This window comes from Vigna unguiculata, chromosome 3 (assembly GCF_004118075.2).
Source record: "Vigna unguiculata cultivar IT97K-499-35 chromosome 3, ASM411807v1, whole genome shotgun sequence".
Classification (NCBI taxonomy): domain Eukaryota; kingdom Viridiplantae; phylum Streptophyta; class Magnoliopsida; order Fabales; family Fabaceae; genus Vigna; species Vigna unguiculata.
This window is the reverse complement of record NC_040281.1, coordinates 2,277,697-2,295,100: the sequence shown is the minus strand read 5'-3', so window position 1 is coordinate 2,295,100 and position 17,404 is coordinate 2,277,697. Positions and strand designations below refer to the sequence as shown.

The 17,404-nt window shown below is 30.1% G+C and overlaps 3 protein-coding genes across 3 annotated transcripts; all 3 read right to left on the bottom strand.

Annotated features, from left to right (window-relative positions):
• Positions 1-4,274: 4,274 nt before the first annotated feature.
• LOC114176338 (cytidine deaminase 1-like) lies at positions 4,275-5,756 on the bottom strand. The gene has a single exon (XM_028061353.1). The coding sequence runs from the start codon at positions 5,564-5,566 to the stop codon at positions 4,664-4,666; it is 903 nt and encodes a 300-aa protein (XP_027917154.1). The 5' UTR covers positions 5,567-5,756; the 3' UTR covers positions 4,275-4,663.
• A 4,735-nt stretch (positions 5,757-10,491) lies between these two features.
• Positions 10,492-13,041, bottom strand: LOC114175064 (tetraspanin-2-like). Its single transcript, XM_028059822.1, has 2 exons — positions 12,393-13,041; positions 10,492-11,040 (listed from the first exon to the last, which is right to left on the bottom strand). Exons 1-2 carry the CDS (start codon positions 12,888-12,890, stop codon positions 10,729-10,731), a joined length of 810 nt encoding a protein of 269 aa, XP_027915623.1. The 5' UTR covers positions 12,891-13,041; the 3' UTR covers positions 10,492-10,728.
• Positions 13,042-15,495: 2,454 nt separating this feature from the next.
• On the bottom strand, positions 15,496-16,760 carry LOC114179298 (1-aminocyclopropane-1-carboxylate oxidase 1-like). Its single transcript, XM_028065586.1, has 3 exons — positions 16,612-16,760; positions 16,301-16,524; positions 15,496-16,147 (listed from the first exon to the last, which is right to left on the bottom strand). The coding sequence occupies exons 1-3, from the start codon at positions 16,711-16,713 to the stop codon at positions 15,550-15,552; spliced, it is 924 nt and encodes a 307-aa protein (XP_027921387.1). The 5' UTR covers positions 16,714-16,760; the 3' UTR covers positions 15,496-15,549.
• Between the last annotated feature and the right edge of the window lie 644 nt (positions 16,761-17,404).

Below are 17,404 nucleotides of genomic sequence, written 5' to 3'. Positions count from 1 at the left end.
CCTTGCCACGTGTCAGCCTCTGGATTTTTTAATTTTTTTAATTTTTTTTGATTTTTTTTTTAAATAAAAATTTGTCACGTGTCAAATCTTTGATGTGACACGTGGCATTGTCAATGACACGTGGCAAGATATCGCCACGTGTCAAGGTACTTGACAAGTGTCATTGTCTTCATTTCAACTTAGTTCTCACATGTGTCTATTTGTTTCAATTTAGTATCCATATATGTTTATTTGTTTCAATTTAGTACCCAATTTATTTGTTTAAATTTTATTCAATTTTTTTTTTTAAATGGAGAAATATTGTATCTCTTTTAAGACAAAATTTATTATTTATATAAATGTTATATTGATATTTGTTTATAAAATTAAGTATTGAAATTTATATTAAAGTTAATGGTAAAAGTCATGAATAACATATTTGTAAGTCATTTTTAATAACAAATATAAATATAACATTTATATAAATAATAAATTTGGTCTTAAGGGAGACATAATATTTATCTATTTTGTAAAAAAATATTCAGACAAAATTAAAAAAAATAAATTGGGTACTAAATTGAAACCAATAAATATATATGGGTACTAAATTGAAACAAATAGACACATGTGGAGACTAAGTTGAAATGAAGACAATGACACTTGTCAGATACATTGACACGTGGCGATACCTTGCCACGTGTCACATCAAGGATTTGACACGTAGCAATTTTTTTTTTAAAATAAAAAAAAAAAAATCCAGAGGCTGACACGTGACAAGGTAGTTAACGCCGTTTGTGAAAACTTAACGGAGGGTACTACATTGATGCAATAATCAAAATTGGGTACTAAATTGAGACAAAGTTCAAAGTGGGTACCATTTTGAAATTTTCGAACCAAAATGGGTATGATTCGAGTAATTAAACCTTTTTTCTATTAACATTATTTTCTATTAACAACTTTTACACCATTTTAAATAAAGTTCAATGTAAAATATTAATTAAATGAACATAATTTGGTTAAAAATATTTACTTCAAATATCAATTTTGATAGAAATATTTGTGTATATTTATATAGAAATTAAATTTGATTTCAATTTGGAGAGGGACAAAATTGCTCATTTTTACAAAAATTGGGACTAAATTGAGACAAATTAAAATAAATGGACCAAATTGAGACTAAGAAAATGACACGTGGCGTAATATGACATGTGTCACTGTCACTGCCACGTGGCACAATGACAGCTTGACACGTGACAATTTTTTGATTTTTTTAAAAAAATTCAAAAAATAAAAATAAAAAATAAAAAAAGTTAATAAAAAATTAATAAAAAAAGTCAAAAAAATCGAGGAACTGACACGTGGCACTCCCTTTAACGACGTCAACCTTGACTTAACGGAAAGGGCAAACGTGAGACGTTTCAACAAAAAAGGGGACCATTTTGAGACTTTTAAAAATTTGGGTACTATTTTGAGATTTTGACTCCAAAATGGAGACCAAAGACATAATTAAACCTAAAAGTTATTATATGCTTTTAGTTTTTGTATTATATTATGATTTTTATCTCTCGTTCTTAATCTTTTACTTACAAGAAAAAGTTGTAATTAGTTGGAAATTTAATTGGGAGTCTTAAGTTTTATATCGAAAAGTAAAAAATTAAATATTAAATAAGGATGAAGTATCATATATTTATGTCTTAAAATTTTATTGATTTTGTATTTTTTAGGAAAATTATATTGTAATTCTCATTTTTTGACTCTCATTCTTTGTTATTGATGTGGCTTAGTGTATGTTATTGATGCTTTTAAAAATAAAGATAGTGGTACATTAATCAATGACTCATATAAGTCATGTAAAAAAGTAAAAGATAAAAAAAATGAAAGTTATAGTACCATTGTCCATTTCTTTAATAATTTTTTCTCAAAAAATTTATCAGTAATATTTAAAGATTCGTATTGATGATCGATTCGAACTTCCTGAATCGTACTAAAAATTAGTTTGAAGGAGGAGTAACGATGTAAAGGAATTCAGACTTAAAAAAGAAGATCGTATCTCTTATGAATGGTTTTAACTCATCTCTATTATAAATAACAAGAAAAAAAAACAGTCTATGAATAATTTTTAGTAGACTTCATTCGCTTATGTTATCTTTATAGCATGAGTTTTTGTTAAATAAAGGGTTTTTGGTAGAAGAAAGCTGGTAAACAAAATATAATAAATGTGTTAGAAAGATAAAAAAGTTAGAAATAACGTGTTGAAGTGTAGTGTTTAATGTACATAGAAACACTGTATATAATGCTGCTGCCACACGAGCCGAAAAGAGAAAAATATTTTGACTATTAAATTTTAATAAATTTTTTTTATAATATAGTGTATTATTTTTTAAGTGATTTTAGAATATTAAAAATGAAAAAATGAAAAAATATTTAAAAAATAAGACCAAAAATTATAAAAGTTTATTAAAATTTAATAGTGAAAAATAATTTTGTGTAGCTGAAATGGTGTCCAGTTGTTACATGAGAGAAAGACATTGGGTTGATGATTGTGTTGGTCTGTGATATAATCATAGAGACGGTCTCTGTTCACCATGGATCAGTTCATGAAGCAACAACAAAGTATAATCATAGTACTGCATTCAGAATTGTCCCACCTCAAGTCACAATCTTTCTTCACCAAATTTCACATTTCTTTTTACTTACTATTTTGCAATCATTTTGTTTTCTTATCCATGAAGCTATCTCATTCTCCATCACAACCTACACTATTGGACACTCATACTATGTTTAGTAATTAACTCATAAATTCACTATAAACTCTCAGACACACCGAAAACACACTAGTGCAGTCAGGGCTTTTGTACAAATCATAATAAAGAACATAATACAAAAATAACATAGTTTCGATTAAAATATTAACCAATTTCAATTATATCCAAAGAAGAATTTATTACATTATATACCTTACACACTTTAATCAGTTTTTTTTTTCAGTAAATTCTCGTTCAGAATACAACTACTCAAATATATTTAACTTTTATAGAAACTCTCTCTTACCCTTTGTCCACACATGCAAAAGTAGAGTGCAATTTACACATGGTTAAAGAAACACGAGCTTTCATGTATTGAGGAGCAAAGTTGAGCATGATATGGTGGTAATTGCAACTTCCAAAAGTAGTTTGAATTGAAGTGATAATAATGCAGAGCACCTAGTCCTGTTTCATAAGCCACCAATGTTCTTTACAAAGGAGTTGTGCTTAGACGAGTAGGATAGAGAAAAGTGTTGATAACAACCTTAAAGTTTGCTCACATTTCATTAAATTAAAATGCTTGGTTTCTTTATCCTTCTTTTGTTGTTTTTGGGTAGGGGCTATTGGAGGAAATTACCCCTATTAAGAAGTTCATATACTTTTCTGCATTGCTTTTTACCTAAATTGTGGTATCACAGTAGGCCCATAAACAAACATTTCATATAGCTTCTGCACTAAGAATGCTATTCACAAAAAAGAAACATGCCTTTCAGGCTATCATTGATGGGTTTATTTCACACACTTTTTTCATTATAACTTAAGGTGTCTTCAAAAGCTTCAATAATTCTACCAAATCATACTCCACAAGGATGATCATTTACCATCGTCCAATAGTTTTCAAAATACTATCACAATTGATTCTTAGTTTGGTAAACCCTTTGCTTTGATTAATTCCTAAAGCAATACTCAAGATATAAATTTGAAGTACCTATCTTATTTTATCTGCAGATATAAGTATATAAATATTTTTATCATTCCAAAAGTCAATAAACAGCAAAAATTTAATAAGATCACAAAAAATTAATGAAAACAAAATTAAAAGTTCTTAAATTTATAGTTAAAACATAATTAAACATAACTAAATTTATATTAAAATGAATCTGAACTGTTGATTTATTCTTGATCCTTTCTTTTTTTTCTACATTACTTATCTTACCTTCATCATGTTTCAACTATTCCTTTCTTAATCATAAACTAAAATATTTTTAACACATTGCCTCGAGTAGAGAATGTGCAGAGGCGCGCTCGGACACTCGTGTTCACGTTTGATTGGTGTCTCTCCATTTACCAACTCAATTGGGCAGGAAAGACAAAAAGTGATTATGAATTAATAATAAGAAAAAGGAAAAATCCATTTTAATTATAAAATATCATATGGAGATGATAATAATAAGTATATAAAAAATATGAAATAAAATAATATAAATGGTTGGATAATATATACAATAAAGGAGGGGTGAAAATATTTTATTCGTAAAGATAAGGCATAAATTAAGAACATCTTATATTACTATTACTACTGATCATGATCACATGCATAGTTCACATGTAGATTCCAACGAAAAGCTTGGATGAAGCTATAATCCTCTTGTTAAGTAAGCGACGGTAACTTCTTTTGATTCCACACGCACATATTAAAAAGATTATAACAAAACACGTGAAACTGATCCATTTTAACATCCAAATTCAACCTAAACAATAAATAAATTAAAGCTTATCAACACACGATCGCTCATCAGCTTCCATGTTGTCCATAAAACATGTAAAGCATTAAACTGTTTCATTAATCATAGTAGCAGCGATTAATAATTCATTCCAACCACAACATCTAAAGCAACGATGTTTTTTTTTAGTGTCATTGTTGCTACTGGTTCATGGAATCAGGGTGGTGAAGGTTGGGAGTGGCAAAGGAATGTGCTGAAGTTGCAATCGGGCGAAATGGAGTGAAGCAACAGCCTCGCCGTCTGCTCCTGTTTAACGGCGGCGTCTTCCTTCTCCACCAAAACGGCATCCACAATGTCGTGGTAGTCGCCGCCGCCCGCGGCGACGAAGGCGACGAGCGCGGCCTGGACGGGGCCGAGGCTGGGATTAAAGGCTGCGGATTCCAAGTAAGAGCCTTTGTAAATATTTCCGTGGCGGTCGAGGAGGGCGACGCCGGAGGGGGAGGCGGTGTAGGGTGCATGGGATTTGTTGGCGGCTTCGAGAGCCGCATTCTTGAGCTTGTGGTTGTGGAAGTGGCCGTTGCAGAGGGCGTCGTCGTCGTCGACGGTGTGGTTTGGGAGAAGAGTTAAGGCGTTGTGGTGGGTTTCCAAGAGAAGGGGAGTGGAAGACGAGAGGAGGTCGTGGGGGCCGAATTGGTGAGGGAGGAAGTGAGAGAGAGGGGTGAATTGCGGCGTTTCGTGGGAGGTAATCATGATATTCACGTCGGAGGCGGCGCGGAGTTCCTGGAGGAATTGGCGGCAGTGGCCGCAGGGGGCGGCGGAGACGGCGAAGGAGGTGAGGTTGGCCTCCGCATTCAGAGAGAGGTTGCTGACGAGGAACTGCTCCGCGTGGACCGCGTGGTGGAGGGGGAGGCCCGGAAACTCGAGGTTGACACCGACGAAGATGCGGCCGGAGGGGCCCAGGCCCACGGCGGCGACCTGGAAGTTGGAGATGGGTGGCCGAGCGAGGGACTGGGCGGCGGGGACCAGCCTGGGGAGGAGGTCCGGTAATGTGACGGCGGCGGACTCCGCCATGGCGAGGGCTTCCGATGCCTCGATTAGGAATTTGGGTGGTTGATCCATTGGATCGGGAGTGGCAGAAGAGTGCTACGTTATTTATAGAGTGTGAGAGTGGATTGGATCTGGCTTCTACTGATTCATGAACAATGATCGTATTTATAGACATGCGCGAATCAGATCCTTCTGCTACCGACAAAGGGGTAACCATCATCACTCTTCTCGCTTCCCTGCACCCATCACACGTCATTTACAATAGGGTTAAAATCGGTATTTACTTATTACTTTACTTTCACACCCATCACCGTTGACCACAATATTCTATATTTTTTTCAGTTTAAATCTTTACATATTTCTATATTTTGTAACAAAATTTCAAATAATTTTATTTTTATTTGACTTAACTGCATTCTTGTTTTTGAAAATTCCTTATAATTAATTTATGTTCGTTAATTAATTATGTGTCACGTGGATTTTTTAATTATTTTTATTTTTAATTTTTTTAATAACTTTTAAAATAAAAATAAAAATTGTTACGTGTCAATTTAACATGATATCACGTGACATAAACGATGTGATGTGACAATAACAGTACCATATGTCACTATTTGGTCCTAATTTTTCTAAAATTGAATCAATTTCATTTTTATATCAAATTTAGTTTTTATATAAATTTTACAATGTTATTTTTATAATAATTGATATTTTACTTTGAGCTTTATTTAAATATTGTTTCAAATATTTATATATCAATATTTTATAGACATATGTTAGAGTTGATTTAAAAATAACAATTTTATTAATTGAATTGTAAAATTTTAAATAAATATATTTATTTTAAATTGTTATAAAATTGTTTTTAAATTTTATATTTGAATTTAGAAAGTTTTTATCTTTAAAGCAATTCTAACATTTATCAAAGAAATTATAGATATATAAAGATTTAAAACAAAATTAAAATAAATATATTTATTTTAAATTATTATAAAATTGTTTTAAAATTTTATATTTGAATTTATAAAATTTTTATTTTTAAAATAACTCTAACATTTATCTATAAATTATAGTTATGTAAATATTTAAAACAAAATTTAAATAAAATTCAATGCAAAATATATATTTAAATAAACTTAATTTTGTTAAAAATATCATTGTAAAAAATTTACTTAAAAATTAAATTTGATATATGGTTGAAATTAATTTAGTTTTAACAAAATTGGAATTGAGATCAGATTGAGACAAAATAATAAATAGAGGGATGTACTGAGACTTTTCACATCCAATAATGATACGTGACACTGTCGCTGCCACATCACATAGTTTCTATCACGTGGCATAATGTCATATTGACACGTGACAATTTATATATTTAAAAAAAAAAACACGTGTTAATACGTAACATATAATTAACATCGTTAAAGTACTATTCACATAAAAGACCTAGTTGCAACGAATTTTCTAAAATAGACATCCAATTAAGTCAAATAATAATGAGATAATCTATTTTAAATTTTGTTACAAAAATAGGACTTTTAGAATGATTTAACATTTTTTATACATCATAACAAGTATATAAACTTGTATTTTTTTTATTTCAACACATAGACAACATAAAATTAAGCGTATGTTTCGACCTGCGTTAAAAAATTCGATTTTGATGGAATCGATTAACAGACGCGAAAACTGATATTATTTCATTCTGACTAGACGTGAATCTTTTAATTTTAAAATCAAACAAACATATACTTTACGTTGATAAATCAATTATACGTCTTTTTGACGTACAACCAAACATCCCCTAAATATATTAGCAACTCCTTTAAAAGTCTAAAACATTAGCTGTTTTAAAATGAAAGTAAGAAAGGTAAAATATAAATTAGAGAATTATATTTAATAAATTAAACTTAATGGATTTATTTTAGTTATTTAAAAAGTTGTGTCCACATTGCCTGATTAATGCTGTAAAAAGGTATACTGGTCGTGACAGTAGATAAAAACTAAAAGCTAACGATCGTAAAATTGGCATTAATATTTGAATGTTAGTGTTTATAGGTTATATTCATCGTTTGTGTCATAAATCATTTTAAAAATTAGGTCCATGAAATAGAAGAATTCAATTAGGCCCTTAGAGTAATTTAGTGGTAGCTTTGGAATTACGAAAAAGAAATTGCAGTAATCATTAAGATCATATTTTGTGTCTGTACATAATTAAAAATAGTTCAAGACATAATTGTGTTTATGTATTATGAGGGTAGTGTTTTTGTTTTTTAATAACATATTGTAAAGAATTTTTTTCTCACGTGAGATTATTATGAGTGTAATGTGTTGTAAACATTGTCAATTATTAAAACAAAATGACAGATATAATTTGTATTAGTTAATACATTTATTATGAATGGCGGTTCTTAGGACTGGTTTGTTTGTTTAGGTTTGTATTTATATTTTTAACAACTAAAAATTAACATTAATAAACACTGATAATTTTTAAAGTAGAAGAAAAAGTTAAATTTAGATCAATATTTTAAATTTTCAATAAAAATAAATAATTTTGCTGATTAAGATAATAAAAATGTTAATAAATTATGTTGAGGTTAAAAATAATGATTTTAATCAGTGATGTATGTCGACTAAAAATTTTGAAAAAGCAAAAAATAACATATTTAAAATATATATTTAATTATTGACTATATATATATATATATATATTCAAACAATGATAATTTTAAAGTAGTATTTTATATGAAATCCATTTTAAACATGTGAAAAAATAAATTTGTATTGTTTTCATTTTAGATATTTTCCTTTTATCACTTAAAAATAAATTTATTATTTTATTTTTTATATACCTATTTAAAAAAAAATTACAACTAAAAATAATTTACCAAAATCTAATAAAGATGTAATTATTAAAAGAAAAAATCTATAATATTCAATTCACAATCAAAAAATAATTATGAAAAATCATACAGTATATAACTTTTTTTCAAAGAGACAAAAAAAAAAAAAAACCGGACTCACACAATTTATATATTCTTAATAAATTTTATTTAATAATACAATATTTAAAAAAAAAATAGTGTATTAGGAATATGTTAGTATTCATTCCAATTTTCTTACGACTTTTTTAAAGTTCTTATTATCAGTAGTACAACTTTATGCAGCAAATATTTTTTTTCTTATTTAGAATATATGATGTACATGATATTACTATTTTGTATCATTACATACGCAGTGACTTTAACATATAATCCCAATAAAAATAATTTTATAAAGAAATATTCCATCAACATTAACTCCTATTATCCGAATTCTTTGTATTAAGATACGTGAGTTTTTTTTTTTAAGGTCATCATTACATTAAGTATTGTGGCATAAATATTAAATAGAGTTTCATATATTACATTAGTCCATGCAATATTGTGTTTTTTTTCTAGAATAAGTTTTAAATTAAAGTCTTAGATAAAATCTCATTTTCGACGGGTTTAATATATGAAAAAAATATTGTTTGAAAAGTTAATTTCCTTTTCTTACATTAAAAAGAAAAGAAATTTTAATTAGTCAAACAAACACATTAAAATTCAACACAAACAAATAAATTGTCAACCAACATGAATTGAACAATTTTTTTTAACTTATAGACCAATGATACTCCAAAATCACTCTGTATTTATTATTAATGAATTAAATAGCTTAGTTACCCACAGTACTGGATTTGAGTTCACAGTCCAGTAATAATTACTCAGTCTACTAATTCAATAGTCATATTCTTGCTTTCACATTATTGGGTTCATACTTTAAAATCTAAAACTGACACAACTCGTGTTTCAGACTTTGACGTAAATTTGGTTTTCACATGAACACTTCAAGTTTAATGTATATATAAATATTTGTTGGTTCTAGGAAAACTAAATTTAATAGTCTTTTTAAAAATAAATTTTGAATTCAAATCTTCTAGATAAAAAAACATAATCAAAAAGACCTTTTTTCTAAAAGATAGTCATACAAAAATAATAATAAATTGGTGTGTGTATATACACTACAAACATATATAGAAGTCAATTTAGTAGGATTGCAATTTGCAAGTGAAGCTATAACTCTATACATAAAAGATAGTCTACTTGGGGTATTTATAATATACTTTACATAAAATTATTCTTTTTCCAATTTTTTATAATAATGGTGAAAATTTTGTTATTATATTATTTTTTATAGTTTGTCACCTATTGCGTACTTGATTAAATTAGTTTGATAAACTAATAAAGAAAAGTAATTTAGTTTGATAAAGAAATTTTAGGAGACGAATCTAGTAATTAAAATGTATATAAGAAACTAAAAATTTAATTTATCCATTTTTGTCATGAGTAAGAAGTTATAAAGGAGCATTTCTAACAACACGTCAACCAAAATTATAATTAGAATATCTTAATTTATTAAATATTATCCATAAGTTTCATTCTATTTTGCACTTTGACTATTTGTTTTATAAAATTTTGTCTGTGGCTATCTGAAAAGAAGTAAAAGAAATAGTTGGCCTCCTAATATAGAAATTATAGCTCTCACATAACTGATTTCATTTTAAATTTGGAAGAGTTGAATCTTTTATTAAAAGATTTAATGCTTCATGAATTGTTTTTCAGTATTATTGTTATTACCATGAATTCTGCTTTGGCTGAAGTTTGGGCTAAAGTCAAAGTTTTAATAAGGCAGTTTCTTATTGTATCTTCATAAATTTTCTTTTGCATCTTCATATAAAAAGATTTTCATTTTTAAGCTCAAATTATGTAATTTATGAGTCCTTTTTGCCATAAAAAAATATTTTTTGGATTGTATTATCTAAAAGTTTTTTAGGAAGAAAAATAGTTTCAAAATTATATAATACGAAACTTCTTTAGTTTTCAAATTGTATAATGAGTTATAGAGTTTCTTAAATTTTGTCCTTATCTAACTAAGTATTTAAAAAAGTGAATAGCAGCATGAAGTACCAAAGTTTATTTAAAACAAAAATGTACAATAACAACTCTATATATATTTCATCTAATCATACACTCAGAGAAAGTATAATTAGAATATTCTATTCTCTGTTTTCCCTGAGCAACGAGACTCGTATTACTTCCAATATGTACACTAAAGACAAAGACTTTAACGAAGTTACATGGACAAGAAAGAACGATAACCAAAAAACACAAAAACTTACGTTAAGAACTTCCGAGTATTGAGAGTAAATAGGATCAAACCCAACCCTGTTTGTAACGGTTGAAGAGGTCTTCTGTTTGTGCATTCCTGAAGGCACTGCAAGCGATGACATAGACCCATATGAGGACAACCACTGCTACTATGAGAATGATGTTAGCTTTCCTCCATTCTTTTCTGAGGTTACCCAATAAACCAGCCTTGCACGCATTACAATCGTAGCATAGTTGATTTTGATCATTGCTCCACGAGTAGCAATCTGGATCAGCTGTGGGATTCACAGGGTTTGTCCAAAGTATGGGGCTCACAAAGCTGTAACCACAAACTGTAGGAGGTTTGCAACATCCTGACTGTAAAATCAGTCAAACCAATTCATTACCACAATTTTAATTATACAATTTCTGTTCTGTATTGATGCAAATGGTAAGAGTAAAATAGAAAATCATGTCAACATGAATTTGCTGACTGAGCCATATAAGAGTGTCACATTAATATTTATGCTAAATATCAAATGCCAAGTTAGAAAATAGAACTGAAATTACACATCTGAATGTGCAAAATGAAAATACACAGAAGCACAGTTAAATTTAATAAAAGATGGATCTGGGAGTCTAACACAGAAAAAGGGAAGAGGGGTGACTAGCTACCAAACCACAACACTGAGTTGCAGGCAGCAATAATATAACTTTATCTTCTTGTGCTATAACGACAAAACAATGATCTTGACTTTTCTTGGATGATTAATTTAATATGGCCAAATTTTGCATTATTTTTCTACATGTGAATCAATGAGTGAAAATTTCAGCTGCAATGAACTTTCCGGGAATCAATTATACCGGAAAGGCCCCACACAGCACTAATGTGTAGTCACTCACGCTAGTAATAAGGGATGTCTCTAATGTCTTCTAAAGAGGCATTCTCAACTCATGCTGATTTTGTGACATCGAAAGTTACGTAAAATGGACATATATGGTGGTTAGATTTCTATGAACCTCAGTGTTCTGCTGGTGCTAACATTAAATTTTGCACTAAAACTTAATCCACACCTCAAGCTAGGAATAAGAAGGAAAAATCATATGATACATGACGTTTATCACTAAACAAAACTGTAACAATTAGTTTGACAATTTAAAATTAAAGCATGTTAAGAACATAGCTCCAGCAGAGTTTGAACAGCAATCCATGGTAATCGAGAATCTTCACTGGTCCCATCTAAAAAGCAATGGTTACTATCATTTCCCAACCACCGTCCGTGAAAATGGAGTAACTTCACAACTAATCCATGGGACACAGTCTACAGGTAGGAAAGGATGGACACGGTAATCTTATCACAACCGTGGAAGACTAAGAGAAAAGCTCATAGATCCAATCCACCTCCCTAGAAAGAAGAAAATAGTCCCCAAATTCAGCCATTTGAAAGCGTTGTTGAAGACACAACGTGGTGCCATGTGATGTGGGTCCAGCAACAACAATTGAGGAATAAAAAATAAAAAAAAACTTTAAGAAGCAATATTTCTACGCAAGTTAAATCTTGCTTGTTTGCGAGAAATCACTAAGTGTTTCAATGCCGGAGAGAGTAGAAAAGGAAAAGTAAATTCTCAGGTAAATGTAATCATCCACGTAGTTAGTCAATTCTAAGCAAAACCTAGTTGATACTATTTTAGAATGTAAGTAGTTGGAAGGAACTGAATTATGAAGGAACCTGCAAGGGGGAGATGTGAGAAGCGAAGAATTGATCGGCGGTGATGTAATTGAGCGTGAGCTTAGTGCAGACATCGGAAGCAGCCAAACAGGGTTTTATCTTGTGCCAGCTGCCGGAGCCGGTGACGCGGTTCCGGAACCAGGAAGAGAAGCCGCGGAGGTTGTACTCCTTGTAGGATCTTCCGGGGACATCGTAGGCTCCGTCGGGTCGGGTGACGACGAAGGCGAAGACGAGGAGGATGAGGAGGATGGCGATGAGGAGAGCCATGGAGAAGAGGTAAAGGGCGAGGAGGCCCTGTTTGTTCCAGTAGGCACCGACAAAGCCCGCGAGAGAGACGAGGAGGATGAGAAGGCCCATTATGAGAATGGGCCAGCGGAAGTTGGCGACGCACTCGTTGTCGGGCTTTGAGGCCAGCCAAATGCCGGAGGCTATGATGGGAATTGAGCAGATCATGGCCACAAAGTTCAGCACTGCGGTTATGTTGTTGCTCACACCCATTCCAATCTCACTTTTTCTGCTTCACTTCTCTGGAAGAAGAAGGAACTCACTTTGAGGGAGAGGTTTTATTCACTGTATCTTCCTCACTCACTCTTCTTCTATGCTTCAACTTCAACTGTGTTCAGTTTAGTTTATCACTTATCTGTATTTTTTTTTTTGTTCACAGGGTCATTCTCACGTATGGGCCCACTGGCTCACTAGTGAAACTAAAATGGGATTTTGAGATTTTCCTTCACACAATCAAAGATCTTTGTTTGAAGGACGTACACGTACTCCCTTTCTCACGCAATCACACCATACTTTAAGAAAAAGAATGTTTTCACACCCATTCCAAAAATTACTCTCGTTTTAATAATATTATTTTAATGATATAATCATATATAATAAAAATTTTAAGTTCAAAATTAAATATTATTAGTTTGAGTTGTTAAATGGATTTTTTTTTTCTATTTGGTGGGGTCACATGTCACCACTCTATTTGAAAGTTCTTTTACACATTGAATATAATGATTAATATAGTAGTTTTGTAAACAATTTCTGAAATAATATTGTTATTGCAAGTATTGGGATGACCTTCTTACACTAAATATATTAAGTAAAATTTAAATATCATGGTTGGTTTTGTAATATTGAAATACATATGTAAATTCATTTATAATCATGATATGATTTTGGAATCATTTTAAAAAGTTTATCCTAGAGATTAGTTGGTGTGTTTTAATTTTAATATATCACACAAGTTATAGAGTTTCCTAATACTGATGAAAGTATAATTAAAAATAATTTTATAAAAAATTTTAAACAACATTTCTATTTGGGGAATTAATTAAAAAAAATTATAAATTTTAGATTTAAACAGGTACAACATAAAGTGAATGTCACAAAATAAAAATTGAATATAAATATTAAATGAAATTTGGTCCTAATTTTGAGAAGGATAAAATTGTTTAATTTTAAATAAAATTGTGACTAAATTAAATAAAAATAACAAATATAAAAATTAAATTAAATATAAAACATTAATTTTGATACGTGATACGCGACAAGGTTGACATGTGAACATTTAAAAAAATAAATTAAATTAAAAAATAATGAAGTGACGTGGCAGTCACTATTTATTGTTGTCAATAATTTAAACGGTGTTAGTAAAAAATAATCAAATTGAACATAAATATGAAAAATTGGAACCTATTTAAGCACAAAAAATAAAATTAGGCTTGATTTGATAAAACTCGATGAAAATCGGAACAAAAAAGATATTTTAACCTGGTTTTTAATATCTTTAAATTGTTTTATATTTTCAATATAAAAATAAGTCAATTCATCCATAATCATATTTCAATTATGTTAATTTTAATCCACAATAGTAATTTTTGAATTTTTTTAACCCAACTTCATTTAAACCCATAATTTTTGATTTGTTTTTGACCCAACTCCATTTAAACGCATAATAAAAAAATTTAACTTACAAATTATTACCTATTGTCATACCTTTAACTTTTGTGTGTGGAAATACTAATATCTAGGTATAGTTTTTGGTCTATAGGATTTTTTCAATCTTGATACTATCATTTAGAAAATTACACATATATTATATGATTCTTCACCTTACTTGTGAGGACTACTCCTAATAAAATATATGCTAAGTTCGTATCATGTTTAGTTTAGTTATGTTTTAATATACTCAAATCTCGATATTGACTTATTTGACTCTTCATTTTCTTCAAGAAAAAAATTTAACAATATATTTTTTAATAGGGGTAGGATACATTTTTTCATGGATTGATAAACCAAATTTATTAAAAATCATAAAATTTATGTGCATCATTTTTAATTAATTTAAGAGTTTTATTTACCATTGGAGCAGCATGCAGGCATAGCTTGCTTGCTTAGACTAATAATAATACGCGCACCTGTAAAGAAAAAATAAAGTTGAGCAAAGAAAAAGTTGAACGAAGAAAGGACACCACGTTAATTAAAGGAAAAAGAAATCGACATACCATTTTGAATTTTTTTTTTTATAAAATAATCTTAATAAAAAAGTTCATTTTTATATTTTTAGAAAAAAAAGAAAGTCAATAATAATAAGAGGTAATGTAAAATGATAATATAAAAAATGTTAAATATATTTGTAATCTTTTAATTTTAACCAAAAATTAAAATAAATTTTGATACATTTTAGTCTCTAAACCTTAAAAATGAATAAACATAATTATTTTAACTAAATTACGTTAACTTTTTTATATGTGTCCAACACATTTTCTAACAGATATTAAAATAATATAAACAACTTCAATATTATTAAAATGTAAAAAAAAAATAAAATTAAATTTAACATAATTAAATTAAAATAATTATATTCATTATTTTTTTTAAATTTTAGAATTAAAATATATCAAAATTGGAAGACTAATTCCAATCTCATATCAAAATTCATATACTAAAGATATATTTAACCTTCGAAAAAAAGATTAGTATCAAAGTGTAATTTATTAAAAGTTTTTTTTCTATGGAATCAAAGATCACGTTTACAGGTATATATATTTGGTACTTATATATAGCGGCCAAAGCCATACACGAAACAGAGAATATATATATATATATATATATATATATATATATATTTGTATGCAAAATGTAAATACTATAGTTTCAACTTTCAAGCCAGAATATTTCCGTTATTGTTCATGTTCTTCATGGATTCAAATCGAGGACCCTTTTCACCAAACTTGGTGCTGCCATAGAGCTTCAAATAGTCAGCATAAAGGAAGTTGGTTGGGTACAAGAGCTTAGGAGCTGGTGAAATAATGGCTTCTGGAATGGGGTTGTAAAAGGTGGCTATGGAGATTCTGCTTCCATTCTTGTCAGCCATCACCCTATGCACCGCACTTTTGTATAACCCATTGCTCAAAACTTCCACTTGATCACCCGTGTTCACAAAAATGGCATTGTTCTTGGAGGCTGGAATCTTCACCCATTCGCCATCTTTCAAGAATTCTAGACCCCCCACTCTCTCATCTTGCAGCAGTAGAATGATTCCACCAGCATCTGTGTGCTCTCTCAGTCCCCTCACAAGCTCTGGACGCGCACACTCAGGGTACTTTGCCACTTTTGTTCCCACAGCAGCACCGTCTCCATCACCTCCACAAAATGCTTTCTTCATGTAATCCTTCTCCAAACCAAGATTTTCACTCATTACCTCAGATAGCTTCTCTCCCAGCTTCACCACTTCTGCAACGTACTCATCCATTGTTTGCCTGCGTTTAACAAACATCTTATGTGATCCGACTAAAATAATTTTAAACCTAAGACGAGGTTTGCATTTTAATTGTATACTTTAAAATTATCTTAGGTCGATATAGACTTCAGAAACTGAATAACAATAGAAAGAGGGTTAAAGAATGTGTTACCAAAGTTCTTGAGAGATGTTAGGAATTTCATGGATGGTCGAAGTGGGGCGATGCCAGATGAAGAAGGAACTTTCCCAATCTATATCAGAAGCATTCTCATGTTTCTCCAACCTCTTTGCTATCTCAGATTGGTAGAAGCTTTCCTTCAGATTTTCTTCATAGTATGTGTTGATCAACTGCTTCACCTTCTCCATCAGTTGTGTGTCAATTTCATGGTTCTCAACCTGCATAAAGTGAAATTGGAGGAATGAAGAAGAAGAAGAAAAACAAAAAGGGACTAATTAACATCAATATTTTGATTTTCTATATACCATAAAGAACCCCCATTGCTCACAAGCTTTGTGCAATAGGGCCATTGTGTCACCCCTCTTCTCCCCATTGAGCTCACTAAAATCTATCACAGGGATCTCCATACTCAATGTTTCTGTGTTGAAGGTAAATGTTACAGAGATATGGGGTATTTATAGGGCAAAGAAATGTGTAATATTGTAAATATCTATCTTAAATATTCTAAGGGAAAGGCTATTTCATTGCCATCTTTTACTCTTCTATGCCAATGGTCAACAGATTTTCCCTTGTAAACAAAGTTTAAGTTTTGGTTCTTTTCTTCTCAAACGAAAACTTCACCTTACGTTAAGTCGTCGTTTTGATCTACACACAAATATCTTAACTAAAGTTATTTCTTTGGTAAATCAACGACTCATCAAGTGGATAAAAATTAAACCAACATGTTGAAAGGGAATGTGGGTGGATCAATTAATCAAAGCAGTGGGCGGTTTTGGCTGAATGCTGCGACATGATATTACTGATTACGATGAAAATCACACACTCTTGAGTGTTTATTTTATTGAATCTTTTGAGTTCTAGGGTATTTAGCTTTGCATCATGCATGACATAATAAGTGTGAGATCAAATTATTAGTTCCAAGACTTTTTTGGTTTTTTCTGACTCAAGACAAACATTTTAAAGAGTTTAGGTGGCGCACACAGAAAATGAAGTTAATTATACAAGAATTAAGAAACAGGTTTCAGAAGTTTCAAGCTCTATCTCCACAGTAACCGCGAATATAATCTGAACACAGACATGGATATACTAAGAATCTTG